The following is a 27,031-nucleotide window of genomic DNA, read 5'->3' as shown; positions in this document are numbered from 1 at the left end:
CCCTGTGTTATGTTTGCAGGCCCAAGGTGCCCTCCGAGATATACCATCAGTCCTTATAATTGCTTCCATCTAATCACAATCTATCCAGACTAGAGATGATTACCAGGCGATTACCCAAGAGATATAACGTAATACTCTGATAATTCCCGGTGGATCTATTGGCTGATTTCTCATATATTAAGGCCGGATTACTGGCAAATTACCGGTAGGCCACCGGGAGATTACAGTACGATTGACAGACTGGTAGATTACCTGCACACCACGAGTTGATTACGCCATTCTCTACGATCAATTTCCTTAAGGATTATTCTCTTCTTGGACCTTCAGTCACGTTTACTTATGAGAAAGAATACATGAATATTGAATAACATTTCTTTTTCTTTTTTCAGTCATAATCATATTTCAGATATAATGCAAAATGTACAGGAATGATGACTGTCAGTACGATTCGCTGGACAGATGGGAGTGCGGCAGTAAAGAAAAAAAACGTCAGGTCAAGACACAAGCTCTCCTGCTTGCACTTACTTTGTTACACTACTTCCTGTGTTGATTACGATGACTGAATGATTATAAATCATCGAGTCATTTCCTACAATGACTGAGTGATTGTCAGTCGTGGAGTCATTTCCTACGCTGTAATGAGTGGTTTAAATCTGGGTTTGGAAGACTAATGGTGAACAAAATGATAGACGAAACTGAGGGAATGTGAAATAAACATGAGGAAAATAGTAATAGGGAGAAGATCAAATGTAATTACTAGGGTGAATGAATATGATAAAGACTGAACACAAAAAATAATTGGATGAATATAAAGATAAGGACTATGAAGAAGTGAACATGAGGGAGAAAGAAATCCAAAAAATAATCAAGAGGAGCGTATGCATGAAGAGCAGACGATAAGTTGTAGATATGAGGAACAGAAATGTGAAAATGAACACCATGAGGCATACAATATAACACGAAGAATGAATTTGAGAGGTGAATATGATATGTAGGAGTGGACATGAGGAGAGGAGTTAGCATGGAGAGGGAGAAATGAACATAAATAAACATGAGTGGACAGGAGGAATAAAGACGAACGTGGGAGAATATGATGAGCAAAAATGCACAAGAGTAAGTCAAAGGTCATTCATTCCCCCTTCTGTGATAACAGCCATCTTTGGAAAGATAACAACCATCTCAGTGCAATACCATTAAGAGTGTTATCAGCTGGCAGTCACAACAGGTCAAGGGTTGCCATTATCACCTCTCTCCCTTCCGACATTCTTTGGTTAACGAGAAGCTGAAATATACAGACCATTTAGTCTCTCACCTGAGGTATAGCAGCATACAAGAATATCAAGCCATAGATATAAAGACGAGTTCTACATGACAGCTATCTCTCCCATGAGGTTGCAAGCTACAGCCCTATTGTCAAGATAGTTATCGACTTAAAACTATAACGCAATAAGGGATATCTATCAACAATGGACCCAGAGGTTTAAAGTCTTTCTCAACACCTCAAGGAGGATCCATTCTTCGTTCTCCTTTACATCTTCATAACCTCGGAATGAGCTCATGTTGCAAGGCACCAAAGTGCCACTCCCATCATTCCTTAGTCCCCAGATGACCTACTCAACGGACTAGTGCCAAGATCAGTGCCACAGGGGGTCGTGTGCCACAGCTAAAGCGTACAGCAAAGGTCGTAATAGCTCTTAAGATGGGTCGTACTGGCTACCCCGAGGCTCATGGCTGTAAGAGTGTGTTGCTTGTGTCGTTTGTCGTATGAACATTAGTTGTTGTTGTTATGTGTGTGTGTGTGTGTGTGTGTGTGTGTGTGTGTGTGTGTGTGTGTGTGTGTGTGTGTGTGTGTGTGTGTGTGTGTATGTATGTGTGTGTTACAACCTTAGGATGCAGTAAATTACTTACCAAACTGATAGCCTTGAGATCCCTTCATTCTCAATATATCTCACAATCAGACGATAATGTTTGTGTCTTTGCAGTTAACCTGTGCAGTAAATTACAAATAACAAGAAGCAAAGTAGAAATCTTATATAAGAGTCATAACGCCCACGCCCTCGAAACATTATTTCTATAAAACCTTCTGAATGAAATAATACAAGCACATATGTCCATTGGTTCCTTGAATATATTTCTTAAACTTAAAACTTCAAGATAAGTTAATTAACGTACACAGGCCTTTCTGATGACACAAAGATATACGATGTTTTTTTTAAGAGATGTATTAGGGTAAGTATGGATATGAATCCCAGTGACACTATCACAAAGCGTTGTCAGACTTTCTTCACGAGGAAACCTTTACAATATATCACTATTATCATAGCGTACTTTATAAATAATGTTATAAAAGAAATCAAAGACAAATATCATAAGAACGTTTACGGTGTACATTAACGCAAGGATTCCAGTGGACGAGGTAAACGACTAGAATCTAAACTATTTGATCTCAAGAGTTAAACGAAATACACGTTTGTTTATCTTGAAGTATCTTTTGTAGAACTTCAGTATTCCTTTTAATCTAACTATCGTGTAGAGCTTTCAACTGATGTATATACACTATGGGTCAGTATTTAAGCCATGATGGATTAATAATACTGAGGATTTATGATGTCTGTAATTCCAAAATATAATCAAAATGTTTCAGAAATCATTCATTTCTTTTCATACTCAATCACAGTTTCCCGCAATAACGAGGCAAAGCTAGTAATAAAGGCCACATACGTTCACAATCAGTCTCTAGCTGTTATGTGCAATGCACCGAAACCATAGCTGCCTATCCACACACAGGCCCCACAGACCTTTCAATGGTTTACGCTGCACCCTTCTTACACCCTGGTTTAGTCCACCGACAGAACGTCGATACCAGTATACTATATGTAGTTTCAATTCGCTTTATCCCTTGTACACCTTTCACCCTGGTGCATGTTCAGGCCCCGATCGCTTGGAATCGTTTTGACTCCATCTCCAGTTTGGTTTCCCTTTTCTTGTTTCCTCTACTTCTGACACATAATTCCTCTTTGTCAACCTTTCCTTATTCATTCCCGCTGCATATCCTAACCTTTTATAAGGCAAAAGATTATACAGAGTCGTTAAAAACTGCATATTTCTTATTTACTCGAGGAAATCTTAATAAAAAGGAATGAGTGACATACTGAATGATTTTAGATTCCTAAATAGAAAGTCAGTATCACTTAGAAATTGCATGAATTATTAGACTCATTAAAGGAGCCTTAATTATGCCGGCGATGGATCCTTATAATGTAGAGTATAAAAACAATTGACTATACTGTAATTCAGAGAAGAATGTAATCTACAGACTTAGGAAAATATAACTAGTCCTAAAACACACCCATGAAGATAACAGAATATCAGAGTCACGCTGGAAGGTACAAGAATGAAACGTGACAGGTGGTCACCTGGCCTTCCTAAAGACATGATTTTGGGCCCTTCTTCATTTGACAATACTTTCGTCATATTTAGTGACTCAAGTCAGTGTTACTAGGCTTATGGGAATGAGTTATGATATATGGCTCATAAAATTCAATTACGTTTTCGTCGCTTATAAAACTTATTAGGAGTACTGACGTAGAATCATATGCCTCAAGGCTTATAGGGGAAGAACAAGGGGAAAACATTTCAAAGCCATAGACGTCAGTGGAGCGTAGCCACTCTCCAGCATAATCGCATAAGTCTCAGGCTAGGGGGACAGCTTTTAATAGTCGTTGTCTGGGTCATTGAGATATAATAATGGCGGATGTGGTGTAGGGGACCGAGGTGGAATTACTCTCAACCTGAGCATTAGAGAGAGAGAGAGAGAGAGAGAGAGAGAGAGAGAGAGAGAGAGAGAGAGAGAGAGAGAGAGAGAGAGAGAGAGAGAGAGAGAGAGAGAGAGAGAGAGAGAGAGAGAGAGAGAGAGAGAGAGAGAGACTCTTGTCAAAGAAGAAGACGAGGATACTACTAACGTGTACATAGCGTCGGGATGGTTGTCTCGGTACCACAGGATGACGGCCACACGGTCATCTATCGGGGGCATGACGTCACAGGGCAGGATCAGGTCCCCCCCGACTACACCCTCCACCTGCTCCACAGCCGACGACCCTGATGGGAATAACAAGAAGTTAGAGTTCAATGTGCATTCATGGGCTAATTTCGTTATCATTTGCTTTATATAATACTACTAAAGGGAAGAGCTTCTGTTCGTTGTATATATCGTGACAGTTATATTTCTTTCTTCTATCTTCCTTGATTATGTGATTATTACACGAAAGCGCACTTGGGAACATATCGTGTGTATATATATATAAACTCACACCAATAAATGCATGCACATACATACATGAAATACTGGAAGAGATAATCAGGAAACAACTGAAGGACCATTTGCAAAGGAAAATGTATGTAGGAAACGTCGACTCAGAGATGACTGTCACAAAGCCTTCGACTATCTTCTCCTTAGAAGTAAGAAGACAGTGCTACAGACAGGAATGAGGGACAGCCTCCTTTACTGGCTAAATGGCTATCTTGGTGGAAAGGCGCAAGGGACACAGATTAAGAACGGCTTTCTCGAAATGAGCTGGGAGTCACCAGTGGCCTTGAGCCAACTGCTATTCTTAATGTATGCAAACGGCCCTACCTGATAGACTAGACTCTTACCTTGATGTATTTGCTGATGATGTCAAGATTACAAGAGATAAAGAATGAGGACGACTGCATCAGCTTTCAGAGGGACCGAGACAAACTCCACAGTTGGTCTGATAAATGTTTAATGAAATTCAATGCGAATAAATGCGATGTTATAAGGATAGGACAACACCGTGAGAGTAGACCTGTCGCCCAAGCTTCTACATCAGGGGAAATGTCTTCTGGCAAGTACTGGAACACCATTGAAGTATACGGATAAGGAAATGTTTGGGAAGACCAAAACTAGACTATGCCTTTGAAGTCGAATCACCGTACCTAAAGAGGACCTCATTAAAAGGGTCCAGAGGAGAGGAACTAAGAATGTACCTGAATGAAGAGGACTGAGCTACAAAGAGAGGCTGAGGGCTACAAAGCTGCTCACCTAGGAGGCTAGAGAGAACGGGAGGGTCGACTCGATTACAGCCTGAAGTTTCTAAAGCAGTTGAACGACGGTGACAGTAAACAACACTCTATGTGACGAAGCACCAGAGTAACTAGATGCCATAACAAGTAGCCAGGAAAGAAAATGTTTAGTTAGGATTTGAAGAAGTACAGGTGAGTGTGAGGACGGTAGATGGGAGGAATATTCCAGGCAAGGGATCTGTGATTGCCGGCATTCTATAAAGATTTAAATATCTACTTGATGGTACAGAGTTTAAGAGATGGGGCCCCCATGAATGTAGAACTCCCTCTCTATGCTATAATGCTATACATACAGGTAATTGCACACACACACACACACACACACACACACACACACACACACACACACACACACACACACACACACACACACACACACACACACACACACACACACACACACACACACACACACAGGACGTCGTGCATCAACATGGCCGTCTCAATCAACACTACATAGCTATACCCTGTATGCGTGTAGGAGTCACATGAATATTGACCTCGGCTCCAAAGCGCTCAAAGAACCTGGTCCAAGACCAGCTGAACCTCCCGTCTAGATGTTAGGGGAAGCCAGAGTCCCTATGGGGGAAGTAGGGAAGTCGATTACAACCACACGTCACCAGAGGAACGCTTGAAAGACCCACAGGATCCGTCGTGGGGGAAGTTCTGATACTTAGACACTGAGAAGACGTATTTTCTCTTTTCCCTATAGCACCTTATTATCTGGGGAGAGGTAGTGGTCTTACCTGACTCCGCCGACGTAAAGTTACGTTACGAGTGAGGAGTTTACCTTCAGCAAGGCTGTATCATCGTCGCTTGACGAAATATAGTACAGTACAGTCTGGCCAAAGAACATTCTGCTTTACAAGAGTCCATAGTGTCTCTGCTACTGACTTTTAGCGCAGCCTTGGGCTGCATGGGCCCAAAACACGGTACAGTACAGCCTTGTCAAAGAACATATCACCTCAGAAAAGTTCATCCTGTCCCTGCTACAGAGTGTAGCGCAGCCTCAGGCTGCAGCGACCGAAATAGAGTATGGTGCGGCTTCGTTAGAGAACTTTACACTTCAAAGGAGGCCATTCTGTCTCTACTGAGTGCAGCGCAACCTTGGGCCGAAGGAGCACCTGAACAAGGTGTTCTGGGGTGAGTAAATTGAAAGAAAAAAAAAAATGGAATAAACAAAAGCATTTTTAGGATTTAATTGATCTATTTATGTCCTCAGGCCATTTCTACAAGCACTGACGCCTTTGTCGGTAATATTTCTATATAAAGAGACTCTGAAAACTCATTTACGAAGGAATAAGCTGAACTAAAACAAGGGAGAATTGAATTAGTTTTCCTTCTTTTAAGTAAAAGAACGATTTTCGCCATCTGATGACACATTCTTTAAGGATAATCCTTAATGGATTATCAAGAGGTGAGGACGAGAGGAAATTAGGTTCAGAGTTTGACCTCGGGGCTCACTTATGAACGATGATGATGTTACTCTGGTGTGTGTGTGTGTGTGTGTGTGTGTGTGTGTGTGTGTGTGTGTGTGTGTGTGTGTGTGTGTGTGTGTGTGTGTGCTTGTATTTCAAAGTTTTCTATTTATATACCAGCTTTTCATTATAAACCACTGCTCCCCTCTCCTCCCCTCCCTAACAATGGGAGCCTGTCGTGTGTCCCCCACCTCCACACACACACACACACTTCCACCCCCTCGCATCACTTTAAAGGGGAGCTTGCTTTCCCCCCAGGTTCACCGTAACCCCCCCCCCCCCCCCCCCCACTTCCCATCATCACTATCCTCAAGAGAAAAAAATAAAACTCATGTGCCTCAATTCTTCTTGATCCTTCCTCTGTCCTCTCACCACTTCCAGCACTGGTCCCTCTCCCACTCTCCCTTGCCCTCCAACGATCTTTTAAATCTCTCCCGCGCCACTGGTAACCACCCCTTTTTTTCCAGTGGTTCTCTTCCTTATTGGTGCTTTAAATCTTTCTGCCCTCTCGGCCACTGGTAAGTTTTTTTCTAGTGGTTCTTTTCTACAATAGTTCCTTATATTTTTTGTCCTCAACTGTTTCATGTTGGCCATACTAGTAGTTTTCTTTAGTGGTCTTTGAGAATCTTTCTTCTATCGTTCACTGTAGCTTTTCTAGTGGCTCTGTTCTAAAGTGGTCCTTTAGATCTTCTCTCCATTATATGCTCTATTTTTCCCAGTGGTTCTGTTCTTCAGTGGTCCTTTAGATCTTTCCTCCACCATATACTGCAGCTTTCCCAGTGGTTCTGTTCTCCAGTGATCCTTTACATCTTTTCTCTACCATATACTGTAGCTTTCCTAGAGGTTCTTTAGATCTTTATCAAATCGTCCACTTTAGTTTTCCAAGGAGTTCTGGCTTTTCACTGATCCTGTGAATCATTCCAACAGCGTCCACTGCTAACGTTCTCCAGTGGCTCTCTGTTCTTGGGTAGGTCTTTACATCTGTCCACTAACTTTCCCAGAGGCCCTCTTATTCCATAGTCTTTCCTCCACAGTTCACTGCTAACTTTCCCCAGTGGCTCTCTGTTCTAAGGTGGGTCTTCATTACTGTCTACTAAATTTTCCCTGCGACTCTCTTCTTTTCAAGTTCTTCAAATCTCCAAAATTCACTGCTAAGATTTCCAAGTGGTTCTCTGTTCTTCCATGATAGCATGTTCTCTCTCTCTCCTTCTCCTTTCCACCCTTTACGTTCCCCTTCATTTCTTGTCTCTTTTGTCCTTCAATTGTTCCTTATTACTAGCAATGTCCACTCCATCACTGTTAACACAGCCTTCTTTCTACTCGTTCATTCTCAGCCTACCTTGTATCAATCATACTCTTTCAAAAATGGTACGAGATTCCAAGCTGAAGTGGCCTTCTTTCACCTTGTTCATTCACAGCCTACCTAGTTTTAATCATACTCTTTCAGAAAATGATACGAAATTCCAAGCTGACGAAGCCTTCTTTCAATTTTTTTCAGTACGAAAGTCCAAGCTGATAGCAATCTTGATGTTGTGGTTGACGGGCTCACTGTACGTGGCGAGGACGTTCTGTCAGTACATATAATTCTTTTCATATATAGCTGTTCATGTTCCTCCTGTTCTTTCATCGTCAGTGCTAATTCTAGGGCAATTTCACACAATCTCCCTTTTCACTGACGTTTTGTTGCTATATATTCTCGTTTCTTCTTCACACTCTATCTCTGTACCTCTTCTTGGCTGTACACACTCTCCACGGCTCTCACTTGGTCATTTCCTATTCAACAAGCCTCTCATCTGGTCACTTCCTACTCTCTCCAACTCTCCTTTGGTCACTTGAAACTCTCCATGACACTCATGTGGTCACTTTCTACTTTAATAGACTCTCCCTTCGTCACTTACCTACTCTTCACGAGTCTGATTTAGTCACTCCAACTCTATCATACTCTCTTTTGGTCACCTCCCATTGTCCACGGCTGTGGTCACTTCAACCTCTCCTTGACAATTATGTGGTCGCTTTCTACTTTATTAGACTCTCCTTTGGTCACTTCCCTCCTATCCATCCACTCTTCTTGACACTCTCCACACACCATCTTCTGTTCTTCCTCCCAACCAACGGTTTATATCATAGACGTATCTCCTTCCCTCTCTCTCTCTCCCTCATCTCTATCTTGTTTATACGCCATCACCCCATCTCCATCACTCACCCCAGCTGAGCCCATCTCTATCACTCATCCCAGCAGGTCCCATTTCTCCCCTCCTTACATCACACTCACACACGTGTATCACAGCTAAGCCCAAAACACCCATCTCAACATGCCCCCTCCCTTCCCCCTAAGCAGAGGGCCCTCATCTCTGGCCCTCCTGACGATACACTCTAGGGAACCCGGCTAACTATATTACATCTGTAGTGTCACATATGGAAGACGGAGGACGCGGTGGAGGAAGTGAATGGAACCTGATAGAGTTGTCATCTCCCCTTATGGGTAGAGGCCTTACCTTTACGATTACATTAGGCAGAGATGAACTGAGAGACACTTTTAAGATATCCTAATATAATCTCCCATATGGATCAATATCTTATAACATAATCCCACATTGGTCAATCTCGTTAACATTTTTTCTCATGGGTCCATTAATTTTTACTGTAATACTCCCATGGGCCAATTCACTTTAATATAATCCCCCAAGGGTCAATCTTATTTAATGTAATTACCACATGGGTCACTTTTATTACACATTATGAACAAATATTCATATATAGTAGTTACTTTTTCTATACACTCGAGAGAGAATTTTCATATGGGGTTCAGCAGCGCTATCAATCGTCAGGTCAAGGGGTTACAAAGTCGTGCGCAAGGGTCGCACTGTCGTATACAAGGGTCACACCGTCGCGCTCAAGGGCCGCACCGTCGTCCTCAAGGGAACTCCAAGTGCGATACATGTTCGGTTTCTGTGGATATCAACCCCAAACATGTGTGTTGCAGGAAACCAAAGGAACGAAAACGAACACAAATCAATATCCAAAGCGAAACAGTGAGTGTGGGCCATGTCTCCAGATATGGACACCCCTGTGAGGCTCAGTAGACCTGTCAGTGAGGATCATGTCTCCAGACATGGCCATCCCTGGGTTAACTCAAGCAGAGTTACAAGCTGTTGGGCTGCTTAGGCCTATCACATTTATGGTGCTCCCCCCAACCCATCCAAAGTTGGTAACCATATATCTATCAACTAGAGGAAAGATGAACACCTTGGTCGACTACGAGCCTTCCAGCTGCGCCAGAGATCGAACCTAGACCAGTATACTTGAAGCTAGAAGTGCCAACCGCTACACCATCGAGGTATCGCGTTATTGTAGACTCTGAATTTATTATGACAAATGTAGTGTTACAAATCACAGCGAAGTGTGGGACACCCGAGATCAAGCAAGGGAAGCATATGTCACCAACTCCTGTTCGCAACACAAACTCATCCATCCTTATTAGCAGCCATTCTAGGCGACTCTTCCCAGCAGTGAATTCTTATTACCCATAATCCCCACAGCCACACGGATGACGACAGTCACGAACGACAAATAGTTCGTGTGCCACACTAAATCATGGGAATAAAGACCTTCGGTCGCCCTGTGTTTTATCTTGTGATGTTTCTCGCTTTCTGTATAATCTCACGCGGTTTCATTTTCTGCACGGTACTTCTCGAAGCACTCATCTGAGGCTATACTTTACCATAACACCGGTGGTATGTCGTCCAAAAGGGCATGTTATTTGCAGACACCTTCTGATCTTCCTTGTCCACCCATCACAGGCAACAACATAGAGCTAAGAATTACGAGCACGGCTCAATTGTAATAAAGGCTAAAATTTCTTCGAGGAAGTTTGCTGTATATACGTCAATATCTACTGTCAGGAATGTGAGATAAGAGAGCGTTACGTCTCTTTCGCATAAGAGACAGAATTCACACACTCACTCCTCACACGCACTCTCCCAATTTTCTCCCTCGTGTCTCTCATTTGGATTTTTCACACACCTCTAATCGCACCTCCAGCAGAACCTTCAACAGGATGGCAAGACCCTTGAGCACGACAATACGAACCTTGAGCACGACATTACGACCTTGGGCACTACAATACAACCTTTGAGCACGACAATACGACCCTTGGACACGACAATACGACCTTTGAGCACGACGAAATGACCCTTGGGCACAATAATACGACCCTTGGGCACGACAATACGACCTTTGAGCACGACAATATGACCCTTGGGCACAATAAGACGACCCTTGGGCACGACAATACGACCCCTGGGCACGACAATACGACCCTTTGATATGCTGGTCTGGTGTCTGACATTCTCAATGCACGACGAACAAATTTTGCTCTGCGAGTCTCGCCGGGTTGTGTACCTTCAAGGGGGCCATCTCCACCTTGCACATCTACATCCTACCATCATAACCCTGACGGAAGCACCTTATCGATGGGAAGAAGAGGACACCAAAGATTCTACCGCTGAAGTCAGCGCTGACAACAGATGTCCCAGACTACATAAGCCCGCTACGTCGAGCGAATCTACTACTGGCGTCAGCACTAGCAACAGCTCTCCACGACTACATAAACCCACTAGAACAGCTTCTTCAACAGCCTCCAGAGCTGGACACACACACGCCACAGTCAACTACGTCACCGTCATGACATCAGTCTGGCTTCTAAAGGCCAAGACCGTAGTCATGCACGTCAGCCTCATTGGCAAACAATGTCCGACCTTCTTGTACTGTCTCACCAGATCCCAGTCCCCCTCCAGGTTGTACAGTCCACAAATCTTCTCGGTGTCACTCTGGACAATAAGCAATGCTCGAAGGAATATGTCAGTGCCATCCTCAAGTCCTCCAGCTACCATCTCTACATTCTCTGTGGACTCACGACACTCGGCATCCCTTCTTCTGAAACCAAGAACAACTTTCATTCTTCCCAAACTTCTCCCACACCTGGCCTTCCTCCCTTTTCAACCCAAGGCAAACGAGATCATAATAATGACACGAACATCTGACCACATATGACTTTATGTGCCACTTCAGCAAGAGAGGGAACGAAAGATGATAACGTTAATTACAACATCCCATGGCAATGAATTATAAATTACACAATGGTCATTGCTAAATTAACTTCATCGTATGAATAGAAAAAAGCTTTCAGCAACTCAATGAATAATCAAACCGGCAATGTTGATCTCATGAGCTTGCGTGGTGCAATGGTTAGGGTGGCTGACCATGAATCACGCGTGGCCCCTACCAAGGTTCGAATCCTGGACTTGGTAGTTGGCTACTATAAAAATAAATAATGACAACCATATATGCATCTATCAACCACAGATAACATCACCACCTAAGTTATATACGCAGGTGTTAGTGACACGCAGCGATTATATGTACTGTGTATGACGAAGACTAGTCTAAAAAAGGAGTTCCCTAAAGCGAATTGAATTAAAAGAGGGAGTGAGACAGAGTGTGAGGTAAGGAAGTAATAATGCAGGAGGATAGATGTATGATATCCGTGAGGAAAAGGGATACTGAAGTCCAAACCAGTAGCTTAGTTTGAATGACAGCAAGTCCGTCATGCCCTGACACGTTTGGTTCCCGGCCATCACCTCAACACTCTCAAGTCAGGAGGGTAGTACTTCGCTGGGCAGCTACTGTCTATACCCTACTGACACGGAGGTGTAAGATGGTTCCTGGACACCACTTCAATGCTCTTGGCACCACCTCAAGACTCTTAAGTCATGAAGGCAGCACATCCTTGGGCAGATGCTGTCTACAAATCATAATTGCACAAAAACAATAGTTATTCCTACAAAACCACGGGCACTAGGCGAAGGTATTTGGTGCAAAGATGACAAAAGATAAGAAGACCTTCTCGTACCTAGAAGAAGGTCCTCAGTAACACATAAGTAGAAAAGGCCGTCTTGCCAAACGATTTATGACGCTCGTAAGGTAAAAGGCGAGTTCGATCCTAAGGGACGATTGCTCCAAGGACAGCACCAGTCTCTCGTGGCAGCGAAGCCACCCATCTTCACTGACCTTTTCCAACACATTTCCTTTTGTTTCCGCTTTTGTTTCCCTAATACGACCTTCCCCTCTTAGTGAACTGGACCTTATGTCTATAAATATATATATCTGTCACTTCAAAGAGCAGCTGGCCAGATTCAGAAAGGAGTTAGCCGAAGAAGAAGAGGACAAATGGAATGGGAGAAGCTGAATGACAAGTTGTAAGGAGTGTTCTGTCAGCCTCGACGACTGGCAACAGAACGAATTAACCTACTTCATTTACGGTTCATATCCCCGTATGACTGTTCCTTTTTATTCCACCATTTACACACACACACACACACACACACACACACACACACACACACACACACACACACTAGGGCACATCTAGAAACATAATTTCTTCCGAAAAAGGAAAAAAAGGAACACTTATCCCGTTACAGACACATATATAAAGAATGGCGGGCTTAATCCCCGCTCCTCCTACGGGCCGAAGTTTTTATGTGTTTTTGACGAGATCTTAAAATCCTTTGAGAGACATAGAGGAAATCTAGAGTCACATAGAGATAAATATTTATTATATCCACGTTTCGTGTCACACATGGTTTATGTCGTACTCGAATGATGCTCCTTTACGTTCGTTGCTTTAGAAGACTCCGAGTTTCATGAACTGAAGCTCTAGAAACTGCACGTCTAGTGAACCGAGTCTTCTAACCACTACAAGTTTCATTATCTGCAACTTCAGAATACTGCAAGTTTCATGAACTGAGGCTTTTAAGTACTTCAGTTTCACTACCGTCGCACTCATGGGTTGTGCCTTCCTGCTCAAGGGTCGTACGATCGTGCTCAAGTGTCGTATCTTCGTGCTCAAGGGTCGTACCATCGTGCTCAAGGGTTATATCTTCGTGCTCAAGGGTCGTACCATCGTGCTCAAGTGTCGTATCTTCGTGCTCAAGGGTCGTACCATCGTGCTCAAGGGTTATACCTTCGTGCTCAAGGATCGTACCATCGTGCTCAAGTGTTGTATCTTCGTGCTCAAGGGTCGTACCATCGTGCTCAAGGGTTATACCTTCGTGCTCAGGGGTCGTACCATCGTGCTCAAGTGTCGTATCTTCGTGCTCAAGGGTCGTACCATCGTGCTCAAGGGTTATACCTTCGTGCTCAAGGGTCGTACCATCGGGGTCATTAAGATCAAACGAATTTACAACCAAGATCGTCTATCTTTCACGACCTCAGACTAAACACTCTTACCCTTTCATACCGAATATTTCGCCTGCTTTACGACGGACTTAACCACTCGTAAATTATTCTCCTTAAGGCAGAGTTTAAAAAAGTTAAATTGTTCATTTCTGTTCTACAACAGGTATATAAAATGATAGTGATTTTTCAATACACGATTAATTTTCTTAAGTGCTTTGTGCGTGCGTGTGTGTGTGTATATATAAATATATATATATATATATATATATATATATATATATATATATATATATATATATATATATATATATATATATATATATATATATATATATATATATATATATATATATATATATATATATATATATATATATATATATATATATATATATATATATATCGTACACATGACTTACATCCTCGATAAAACTTTTCACTGCTTCTAACAACTTGCCTCCCACACCATATATTCTTAATACCTTCCACAGAGCATCTCTATCAACTCTATCATATGCCTTCTCCAGATCCATAAATGTTACATACAAATCCATCTGCTTTTCTAAGTATTTCTCACATACATTCTTCAAAGCAAACACCTGATCCACACATCCTCTACCACTTCTGAAACCACACTGCTCTTCCCCAATTTGATGCTCTGTACATGCCTTCACCCTCTCAATCAATACCCTCCCATATAATTTACCAGGAATACTCAACAAACTTATGCCTCTGTAATTTGAGCACTCACTCTTATCCCCTTTGCCTTTGTACAATATCACTATGCACGCATTCCGCCAATCCTCAGGCACCTCACCATAAGTCATACATACATTAAATAACCTTACCAACCAGTCAATAATACAGTCACCCCCTTTTTTAATAAATTCCACTGCAATACCATCCAAACCTGCTGCCTTCCCGGCTTTCATCTTCCGCAAAGCTTTTGCTACCTCTTCTCTGTTTACCAAATCATTTTCCCTAACCCTCTCACTTTGCACACTACCTCGACCAAAACGCCCTATATCTGCCACTCTATCATCAAACACATTCAACAAACCTTCAAAATACTCTCTCCATCTCCTTCTCACATCACCACTACTTGTTATCACCTCCCCATTTGCGCCCTTCACTGAATTTCCCATTTGCTCCCTTGTCTTACGCACTTTATTTACCTCCTTCCAGAACATCTTTTTTTCTCCCTAAAATCTAATGATACTCTCTCACCCCAACTCTCATTTGCCCTCTTTTTCACCTCTTGCACCTTTCTCTTGACCTCCTGTCTCTCTCTTTTATACATCTCCCACTCAATTGCATTTTTTCCCTGCAAAAATCGTCCAAATGCCTCTCTCTTCTCTTTCACTAATAATCTTACTTCTTCATCCCACCACTCACTACCCTTTCTAATCAACCCACCTCCCACTCTTCTCATGCCACAAGCATCTTTTGCGCAATCCATCACTGATTCCCTAAATGCATCCCATTCCTCCCCCACTCCCCTTACTTCCATTGTTCTCACCTTTTTCCATTCTGCACTCAGTCTCTCCTGGTACTTCCTCACACAAGTCTCCTTCCCAAGCTCACTTACTCTCACCACCCTCTTCACCCCAACATTCACTCTTCTTTTCTGAAAACCCATACAAATCTTCACCTTAGCCTCCACAAGATAATGATCAGACATCCCTCCAGTTGCACCTCTCAGCACATTAACATCCAAAAGTCTCTCTTTCGCGCGCCTGTTAATTAACACGTAATCCAATAACGCTCTCTGGCCATCTCTCCTACTTACATACGTATACTTATGTATATATCGCTTTTTAAACCAGGTATTCCCAATCACCAGTCCTTTTTCAGCACATAAATCTACAAGTTCTTCACCATTTCCATTTACAACACTGAAGAGAGGAAAGTGATTGGTTCTCAGTGAAGGTAGGTTTGCGGCAGGGGTGTGTGATGTCTCCATGGTTGTTTAATTTGTTTATGGATGGAGTTGTTAGGGAGGTGAATGCAAGAGTTTTGAAAGAGGGGCAAGTATGAAGTCTGTTGGGGATGAGACAGCTTGGGAAGTGAGTCAGTTGTTGTTCGCTGATGATACAGCGCTGGTGGCTGATTCATGTGAGAAACTGCAGAAGCTGGTGACTGAGTTTGGTAAAGTGTGTGAAAGAAGAAAGTTAAGAGTAAATGTGAATAAGAGCAATCTTTCCTCTCTCATTCTCTCAATGTGACCAAACCATTTCAAAACACCCTTTACTGCTCTCTCAACCACACTTTTTTTATTACCACACATCTCTCTTACACTTTCATTACTTACTCGATCAAACCACCTCACATCACATATCCTCAAACATCTCATTTCCAGCACATCCACCCTCCTCCGCACAACTCTATCTATAGCACACGCCTCGCAACCATATAACATTGTTGGAACCACTATTCCGTCAAACATACACATTTTTGCTTTCCAAGGTAACCTCGACTTCCACACATTCTTCAACTCTCCCAGATATTTCGCCCCCTCCCCCACCTTATAATGCACTTTGGCTTCCATGGCTCCATCCGCTGCCAAATCCACTCCCAAATATCTAAAACACTTCACTTCCTCCAGTTTTTCTCCATTCAAACTTACCTCCCTATTGACTTCACCCTCAACCCTACTGTACCTAATAACCTTGCTCTTATTCATATTCACTCTCAGCTTTCTTCTTTCACACACTTTACCAAACTCAGTCACCAGCTTCTGCAGTTTCTCATCTGAATCAGCCACTAGCGCTGTATCATCAGCGAACAACAACTGACTCAAATCCCAAGCTCTCTCATCCACAGCAGACTGGATACTTGCCCCTCTTTCCAAAAGAAGAGGTAGTAAAAGCTTTGCGGAAGATAAAGGCTGGCAAGGCAGCGGGTTTGGATGGTATTGCAGTGGAATTTATTAAAAAAAGGGGGTGACTGTATTGTTTACTGGTTGGTAAGGTTATTTGATATATGTATGACTCATGGTGAGGTGCCTGAGGATCGGCGGAATGCTTGCACAGTGCCATTGTACAAAGGCAAAGTGGATAAAAGTGAGTGCTCAAATTGCAGATATATAAGTTTGTTGAGTATTCCTGGGAAATTACATGCGAGGGTATTGATTGAGAGGGTGAAGGCATGTACAGAGCATCACACTGGGGAAGAGCAGTATGGTTTCAGAAGTGGTAGAGGATGTGTGGATCAGATGTTTGCTTTGAATAATGTATGTGAGAAATACTTAGAAAAGCAAATGGATTTGTTGGTAGCATTTATGATAGAGTTGACAGAGATCCTCTGTGGAAAGTATTAAGAATATATGGTGTGGGAGGCAAGTCGTTAGAAGCAGTGAAAAGTTTTTATCGAGGATATAAGGCATGTAAACGTGTAGGAAGAGAGGAAAGTGATTGGTTCTCAGTGAATGTTGGTTTGCGGCAGGGGTGCGTGATGTCTCCATGGTTGTTTGATATGTTTATGGATGGGGCTGTTATATATATATATATATATATATATATATATATATATATATATATATATATATATATATATATATATATATATATATATATATATATATATATATATATATATATATATATTATCCCTGGGGATAGGGGATTAAGAATACTTCCCACGTATTCCCTGCGTGTCGTAGAAGGCGACTAAAAGGGGAGGGAGCGGGGGGCTGGAAATCCTCCCCTCTCGGTTTTTTTTTTTTTTTTTTTCCAAAAGAAGGAACACAGGGGGCCAGGTAAGGATATTCCAAAAAAGGCCCAGTCCTCTGTTCCTAACGCTACCTCGCTAACGCGGGAAATGGCGAATAGTTTAAAAGAAATATATATATATATATATATATATATATATATATATATATATATATATATATATATGTATATATATTACTATTTGCATTGTCGCTGTCTCCCGGGTTAGCGAGGTAGCGCAAGGAAACAGAAAAAAGAATGGCCTAACCCACCCACATACACATGTATATACATACACGTCCACACACGCAAATATACATACCTACACATCTCAACGTATAAATATATATACAAACACAGACATATGCATATATATATATATATATACATGTACATGATTCATACTGTCTGCCTTTATTCATTCCCATCGCCACCCTGCCACAAATGATATAACAACCCCCTCCACCCTCATGTGTGCGAGGTAGCACTAGGAAGACAACAAAGGCCACATTCGTTCACTCTCAGTCTCTAGCTATCATGTAATAATGCACCGAAACCACTGCTCCCTTTCCTCATCCAGGCCCCATAGAACTTTCCATGGTTTACCCCAGACGCTTCACAAGCCCTGGTTCAATCCATTGACAGCACGTCGACCCCGGTATACCACATCGTTCCAATTCACTCTTTTCCTCGCACGACTATCACGCTCCTACATGTTCAGGCCCCGATCACTTAAAATCTTTTTCATTCCATATTTCCACCTCCAATTTGGTCTCCCACTTCTCCTCGTTGTCTCCACCTCTGATACATATATCCTCTTCGTCAATCTTTCCTCACTCATTCTCTCCATGTGACCAAACCATTTCAAAACACCCTCTTCTGCTCTCTCAACCACACTCTTTTTATAACCACACATCTCTCTTACCCTATTATTACTTACTCGATCAAACCACCTCACACCACACATTGTCCTCAAACATCTCATTTCTAGCACATCCTCCCTCATCCGCACAACTCTATCCATAGCCAACGCCTCGCAACAGTAAACCATTGTTGGAACCACTAATCCTTCAAACATACACATTTTTGCTTTCCGAGATAATGTTCTCGACTTCCAAACATTCTTCAAGGCTCCCAGGATTTTCGCCCCCTCCCCCACTCTAAGATTCACTTCCGTTTCCATGGTTCCACCCGCTGCCAGATCCACTCCCAGATATCTAAAACACTTCACTTCCTCCAGTTTTTCTCCATTCAAACTTACCTCCCAATTGACTTGACCCTCAACCCTACTGTACCTAATAATCTTGCTCTTATTCACATTGACTCTCAACTTTCTTCTTTCACACACTTTACCAAACTCAGTCACCAGCTTCTGCAGTTTCTTACATGAATCAGCCACCAAGCGCTTTATCATCAGTGAACAACAAATGACTCACTTCCCAAGCTCTCTCATCCACAACAGACTGCATACTTGCCCCTCTTTCCAAGACCATTGCATTCACCTCCCTAACAACCCCATCCATAAACAAATTAAACAACCATGGAGACATCACACACCCCTGCCGCAAACTTACATTCACTGAGAACCAATCACTTTCCTCTCTTCCTACACGTACACATGCCTTACATCCTCGATAAAATACTTTTCACTGCTTCTAACAACTTGCCTCCCACACCATAAATTCTTAATACCTTCCACAGAGCATCTCTATCAACTCTATCATATGCCTTCTCCAGATCCATAAATGCTACATACAAATCCAATTGCTTTTCTAAGTATTTCTCACATACATTCCTCAAAGCAAACACCTGATCCACACATCCTCCACCACTTCTGAAACCACACTGCTCTTCCCCAGTCTGATGCTCTGTACATGCCTTCACCCTCTCAATCAATACCCTCCCATATAGATTACAAGGAATACTCAACAAACTTATTCCTCTGTAATTTGAGCACCCACTCCTATCCCCTTTGCCTTTGTACAATCGGCACTATGCAAGCCTTACGCCAATCCTCAGGCACCTCACCATGAGTCATACATACATTAAATAACCTTACCAACCAGTCAACAATACAGTCACCGCCCTTTTTTAATAAATTCCACTGCAATACCATCCAAAGCTGCTGCCTTGCCGGCTTTAATCTTCCGCAAAGCTTTTACTACCTCTTCTCTGTTTACGAAATCATTTTCCCCAACCCTCTCACTTTGCACACCACCTCGACCAAAACACCCCACATCTGCCACTCTATCATGAAACACATTCAACAAACCTTCAAAATACTCACTCCATCTCCTTCTCAAATCACCACTACTTGTTATCACCTCCCCATTAGCCCCCTTCGCTGAAGTTCCCATTTGCTACCGTGTCTTACGCACTTTATTTACCTCCTTCCAAAACATCTTTTTATTCACCCTAAAATTCAATGATATTCTCTCACCCCAACTCTCATTTGCCCTCTTTTTCACCTCTTGCACCTTTCTCTTGATCTCCTGCCTCTTTCTTTTATACATCTCCCACTCATTTGCATTTTTTCCCTGCAAAAATCGACCAAATGCCTCTCTCTTCTCTTTCACTAATAATCTTACTTATTCATCCCACCACTCACTGCCCTTTCTAATCAACCCACCTCCCACGCTTCTCATGCCACAAGCATCTTTTGCGCAAGCCCATTCCTCCCCCACTCCCCTTACCTCCTTTGTTCTCACCTTTTTCCATTCTGTACTCAGTCTCTCCTGGTACTTCCTCACACAAGTCTCCTTCCCAAGCTCACTTACTCTCACCACTCTCTTCACCCCAACATTCTCTCTTCTTTTCTGAAAACCCATACAAATCTTCACCTTCGCCTCCACAAGATAATGATCAGACATCCATCCAGTTACCCCTCTTAGCAATTAACATCCAAAAGTCTCTCTTTCGCCTGCCTATCAATTAACACGTAATCCAATAACGCTCTCTGGCCATCTCTCCTACTTACATACGTATACTTATGTATATCTCGCTTTTTAAACCAGGTATTCCCAATCACCAGTCCTTTTTCAACACATAAATCTACAAGCTCTTCACCATTTCCATTTACAACACTGAACACCCCATGTATACCAATTATTCCCTTAACTGCCACATTACTCACTTTTGCATTCAAATCACCCATGACTATAACCCGGTCTTGTGCATGAAAATCACTAACACACTCATTCAGCTGCTCCCAAACAACTTGCCTCTCATGATTTTTCTTCTCATTCCAAGGTGCATATGTACCAATAATCTCCCATCTTTCTCCATCAACTTTCAGTTTTACCCACATCAATCTAGAATTTACTTTCTTACACTCTATCACATACTCCCACAACTCCTGTTTCAGGAGTAGTGCTACTCCTTCCCTTGCTCCTATCCTCTCACTAACTCCTGACTTTACTCCCAAGACATTCCCAAACCACTCTTCCCCTTTAACCTTGAGCTTCGTTTCACTCAGAGCCAAAACATCCAGGTTCCTTTCCTTAAACATACTATCTATCTCTCCTTTTTTCACATCTTGGTTACATCCACACACATTTAGACACCCCAATCTGAGCCTTCGAGGAGGATGAGCACTCCCCTCGTGACTTCTTCTGTTTCTCCTTTTAGAAAATCAAAATACAAGGAGGGGAGGGTTTCTAGCCTCTCGCTCCCGTCCCCTTCAGTCGCCTTCTACGACACGCGAGTAATGCGTGGGAAGTATTCTTTCTCCCCTATATACATATATATACAAAGATATACCCTATCCCAAGCCAGTCACCTTTTTGATCGATCAGCGCCTACGGAAAGATGAGCAGCTGGGTGGACCGTGAACAAGCTGAACCTAACCAGGATCCGAACCTATACAGGTATGATCCCCTGTGCATTCGTATTAGTCAGTAACGCTGAGTGCTACACCACGAAGGTCTTTGTGTGTCTGTGTCTGTGTCTGTGTGTGTGTGTGTGTGTGTGTGTGTGTGTGTGTGTGTGTGTGTGTGTGTGTGTGTGTGTGTATGTGTGTGTGTGTGTGTGTGCATGTGTGTGTGTGTGCGTGTGTGTGTTTGTAAGTGCTAGATGTCATCAGGCAACTTTTACTCCAGACTTACAATCCATCTAACTATTATTACCGACGCGTTGCACGCTCTCTAATACCCCAAAAAGCGTCTATCTAATTTGCAGTTGATGTGGTCATAATTAATGTGCAGTTCTCTCAAGGTTCTTTATACAACAAATTCAAGGAAGAACGTAGCTTTATTGCTTATGACATACCTCATTTATTTGAGTTGACTATAATTATATGTACATGAGTTATTTTGTGAGTGCATGTGTTGGTTGATGTAAATATATATATATATATATATATATATATATATATATATATATATATATATATATATATATATATATATATATATATATATATATATATATATATATATATATATATATATTTATATATATATATATATATATTTTTTTTTTTTTTGCTTTCTCGCTGTCTCCCGCGTTTGCGAGGTAGCGCAAGGACACAGACGAAAGAAATGGCCCAACCCCCCCCCCCCCATACACATGTACATACACACGTCCACACACGCAAATATACATACCTACACAGCTTTCCATGGTTTACCCCAGACGCTTCACATGCCTTGATTCAATCCACTGACAGCACGTCAACCCCGGTATACCACATCGCTCCAATTCACTCTATTCTTTGCCCTCCTTTCACCCTCCTGCATGTTCAGGCCCCGATCACACAAAATCTTTTTCACTCCATCTTTCCACCTCCAATTTGGTCTCCCTCTTCTCCTCGTTCCCTCCACCTCCGACACATATATCCTCTTGGTCAATCTTTCCTCAATCATTCTCTCCATGTGACCAAACCATTTCAAAACACCCTCTTCTGCTCTCTCAACCACACTCTTTTTATTTCCACACATCTCTCTTACCCTTACGTTACTTACTCGATCAAACCACCTCACACCACACATTGTCCTCAAACATCTCATTTCCAGCACGTCCATCCTCCTGCGCACAACTCTATCCATAGTCCACGCCTCGCAACCATACAACATTGTTGGAACCACTATTCCTTCAAACATACCCATTTTTGCTTTCCGAGATAATGTTCTCGACTTCCACACATTCTTCAAGGCTCCCAGAATTTTCGCCCCCTCCCCCACCCTATGATCCACTTCCGCTTCCATGGTTCCATCCGCTGCCAGATCCACTCCCAGATATCTAAAACACTTCACTTCCTCCAGTTTTTCTCCATTCAAACTCACCTCCCAATTGAATTGACCCTCAACCCTACTGTACCTAATAACCTTGCTCTTATTCACATTTACTCTTAACTTTCTTCTTTCACACACTTTACCAAACTCAGTCATCAGCTTCTGCAGTTTCTCACATGAATCAGCCACCAGCGCTGTATCATCAGCGAACAACAACTGACTCACTTCCCAAGCTGTCTCATCCACAACAGACTGCATACTTGCCCTTCTTTCCAAAACTCTTGCATTTACCTCCCTAACAACCACATCCATAAACAAATTAAACAACCATGGAGACATCACACACCCCTGCCGCAAACCTACATTCACTGAGAACCAATCACTTTCCTCTCTTCCTACACGTACACAAGCCTTACATCCTCGATAAAAACTTTTCACTGCTTCTAACAACTTGCCTCCCACACCATATATTGTTAATACCTTCCATAGCGCATCTCTATCAACTCTATCATATGCCTTCTCCAGATCCATAAATGCTACATACAAATCCATTTGCTTTTCTAAGTATTTCTCACATACATTCTTCAAAGCAAACACCTGATCCACACATCCTCTACCACTTCTGAAACCACACTGCTCTTCCCCAATCTGATGCTCTGTACATGCCTTCACCCTCTCAATCAATACCCTCCCATATAATTTACCAGGAATACTCAGCAAACTTATACCTCTGTAATTTGAGCACTCACTCTTATCCCCTTTGCCTTTGTACAATGGCACTATGCACGCATTCCGCCAATCCTCAGGCACCTCACCATGAGTCATACATACATTAAATAACCTTACCAACCAGTCAACAATACAGTCACCCCCTTTTTTAATAAATTCCACTGCAATACAATCCAAACCTGCTGCCTCGCCGGCTTTAATCTTCCGCAAAGCTTTTACTACCTCTTCTCTGTTTACCAACTCATTTTCCCTAACCCTCGCACTTTGCACACCACCTCGACCAAAACACCCTATATCTGCCACTCTATCATCAAACACATTCAACAAACCTTCAAAATACTCACTCCATCTCCTTCTCACATCACCACTACTTGTTATCACCTCCCCGTTTGCGCCCTTCACTGAAGTTCCCATTTGCTCCCTTGTCTTACGCACTTTATTTACCTCCTTCCAGAACATCTTTTTATTCTCCCTAAAATTTAATGATACTCTCTCACCCCAACTCTCATTTGCCCTTTTTTCACCTCTTGCACCTTTCTCTTGACCTCCTGTCTCTTTCTTTTATACGTCTCCCACTCAATTTCATTTTTTCCCTGCAAAAATCGTCCAAATGCCTCTCTCTTCTCTTTCACTAATACTCTTACTTCTTCATCCCACCACTCACTACCCTTTCTAATCAACCCACCTCCCACTCTTCTCATGCCACAAGCATCTTTTGCGCAATCCATCACTGATTCCCTAAATACATCCCATTCCTCCCCCACTCCCCTTACTTCCATTGTTCTCACCTTTTTCCATTCTGTACTCAGTCTCTCCTGGTACTTCCTCGCACAAGTCTCCTTCCCAAGCTCACTTACTCTCACCACCCTCTTCACCCCAACATTCACTCTTCTTTTCTGAAAACCCATACAAATCTTCACCTTAGCCTCCACAAGATAATGATCAGACATCCCTCCAGTTGCACCTCTCAGCACATTAACATCCAAAAGTCTCTCTTTCGCGCGCCTGTCAATTAACACGTAATCCAATAACGCTCTCTGGCCATCTCTCCTACTTACATAAGTATACTTTTGTATATGTCGCTTTTTAAACCAGGTATTCCCAATCATCAGTCCTTTTTCAGCACATAAATCTACAAGCTCTTCACCATTTCCATTTACAACACTGAACACCCCATGTATACCAATTATTCCCTCAACTGCCACATTACTCACCTTTGCATTCAAATCATCCAACACTATAACCCGGTCTCGTGCATCAAAACCACTAACACACTCATTTAGCTGCTCCCAAAACACTTGCCTCTCATGATCTTTCTTCTCATGCCCAGGTGCATATGCACCAATAATCACCCATCTCTCTCCATCAACTTTTAGTTTTACCCTATATTAATCGAGAATTTACTTTCTTACATACTATCACATACTTCCACAACTCCTGTTTCAGGAGTACTGCTAAACCTTCCCTTGCTCTTGTCCTCTCACTAACCCCTGACTTTACTCCCAAGACATTCCCAAACCACTCTTCCCCTTTACCCTTGAGCTTCGTTTCACTCAGAGCCAAAACATCCAGGTTCCTTTCTTCAAACATACTACCTATCTCTCCTTTTTTCACATCTTGGTTACATCCACACACATTTAGGCACCCGAATCTGAGCCTTCGAGGAGGATGAGCACTCCCCGCGTGACTCCTTCTTGTGTTTCCCATTTTAGAAAGTTAAAAAAAATACAAGGAGGGGAGGATTTCTGGCCCCCCGCTCCCGTCCCCTCTAGTCGCTTTCTACGACACGCGAGGAATGCGTGGGAAGTATTCTTTCACCCCTATCCCCAGGGATAATACACATATATATATATATACACATACACACACATACACACACACACGCACATATAAACACACACACATACATTTATATACATGTGAAAAATGTAAGAAACAATTTAGAAAACTGAAACTTCTAGCTTGAAATGAAATGAAAAAATGAATGTCACATAATGGTTGAACCTCTGGCTATGGTTCATACATGGTGCTTTGACAAGAAAATAGTGAAATTGGAAAAAATGTAGCTTAGACATTGAAGCTTATTGATACAGGGGTTAAATTGATGAGAACTACTATTGACGATTGTGTAGATAAATATACATATATATATATATATATATATATATACTATATATATATATATATATATATATATATATATATATATATATATATATATATATATATATATATATATATAGAATATATATATATATATATATATATATATATATATATATATATATATATATATATATATATATATATATATATATATATATATATATATATATATATATATATATATATATATATATATAATATATATATATATATATATATATATATATATATATATATATATATATATATATATATATATATATATATATATATATATATAGAATGAGTGAGGAAAGATTGACCAAGAGGATATATGTGTCGTAGGTGGAGGGAACGAGGAGAAGAGGGAGACCAAATTGGAGGTGGAAAGATGGAGTGAAAAAGATTTTGTGTGATCAGGGCCTGAACATGCAGGAGGGTGAAAAGAGGGCAAGGAATAGAGTGAATTGGAGCGATGTGGTATACCGGGGTTGACGTGCTGTCAGTGGATTGAATCAAGGCATGTGAAGAGTCTGGGGTAAACCATGGAAAGCTGTGTAGGTATGTATATTTGCGTGTGTGGACGTATGTATATACATGTGTATGGGGGTGGGTTGGGCCATTTCTTTCGTCTGTTTCCTTGCGCTACCTCGCAAACGCGGGAGACAGCGACAAAGCAAAAAAAAAAGAGAGAAAAAAAAAAAAATATATATATATATATATATATATATATATATATATATATATATATATATATATATATATATATATATATACAAGCTCTTCACCATTTCCATTTCCGACACTGAACACCCCATGTATACCAATTATTCCCTCAACTGCCACATTACTCACCTTTGCATTCAAATCACCCATCACTATAACCCGGTCTCGTGCATCAAAACCACTAAAACACTCATTCAGCTGCTCCCAAAACACTTGCCACTCATGATCTTTCTTCTCATGCCAAGGTGCATATGCACCAATAATCACCCATCTCTCTCCATCAACTTTCAGTTTTACCCATATTAATCGAGAATTTACTTTCTTACATTCTATCACATACTCCCACAACTAGAGGGACGATATATATATATTTTTTTTTTTTGCTTTGTCGCTGTCTCCCGCGTTTGCGAGGTGGCGCAAGGAAACAGACGAAAGAAATGGCCCAACCCACCCCCATACACAATGTATATACATACACGTCCACACACGCAAATATACATACCTATACATCTCAATGTACACATATATATACATACACAGACACATACATATATACCCATGCACACAATTCACATTGTCTGCCTTTATTCATTCCCATCGCCACCTCGCCACACATGGAATACCAACCCCCTCCCCCCTCATGTGTGCGAGGTAGCACTAGGAAAAGACA

General features: G+C 41.8%; 1 protein-coding gene across 1 annotated transcript in view; it reads right to left on the bottom strand.

Moving 5' to 3' along the window:
* The window catches only part of LOC139757447 (hemicentin-1-like), a 334,144-nt gene that overhangs the window by 111,844 nt on the left and 195,269 nt on the right, over positions 1-27,031 (bottom strand). Inside the window, exon 3 of the mRNA XM_071677971.1 lies at positions 3,963-4,098. Within this exon, the coding sequence (XP_071534072.1) occupies positions 3,963-4,098 (136 nt within the window). The remainder of the gene's footprint in view (positions 1-3,962; positions 4,099-27,031) is intronic.

The sequence above is a fragment of the Panulirus ornatus genome, chromosome 26 (assembly GCF_036320965.1).
Source record: "Panulirus ornatus isolate Po-2019 chromosome 26, ASM3632096v1, whole genome shotgun sequence".
Taxonomy (NCBI): Eukaryota; Metazoa; Arthropoda; class Malacostraca; order Decapoda; family Palinuridae; genus Panulirus; species Panulirus ornatus.
The sequence above is the reverse complement of the archived record's forward strand: the minus strand, read 5'-3'. Positions and strand labels throughout refer to the sequence as shown.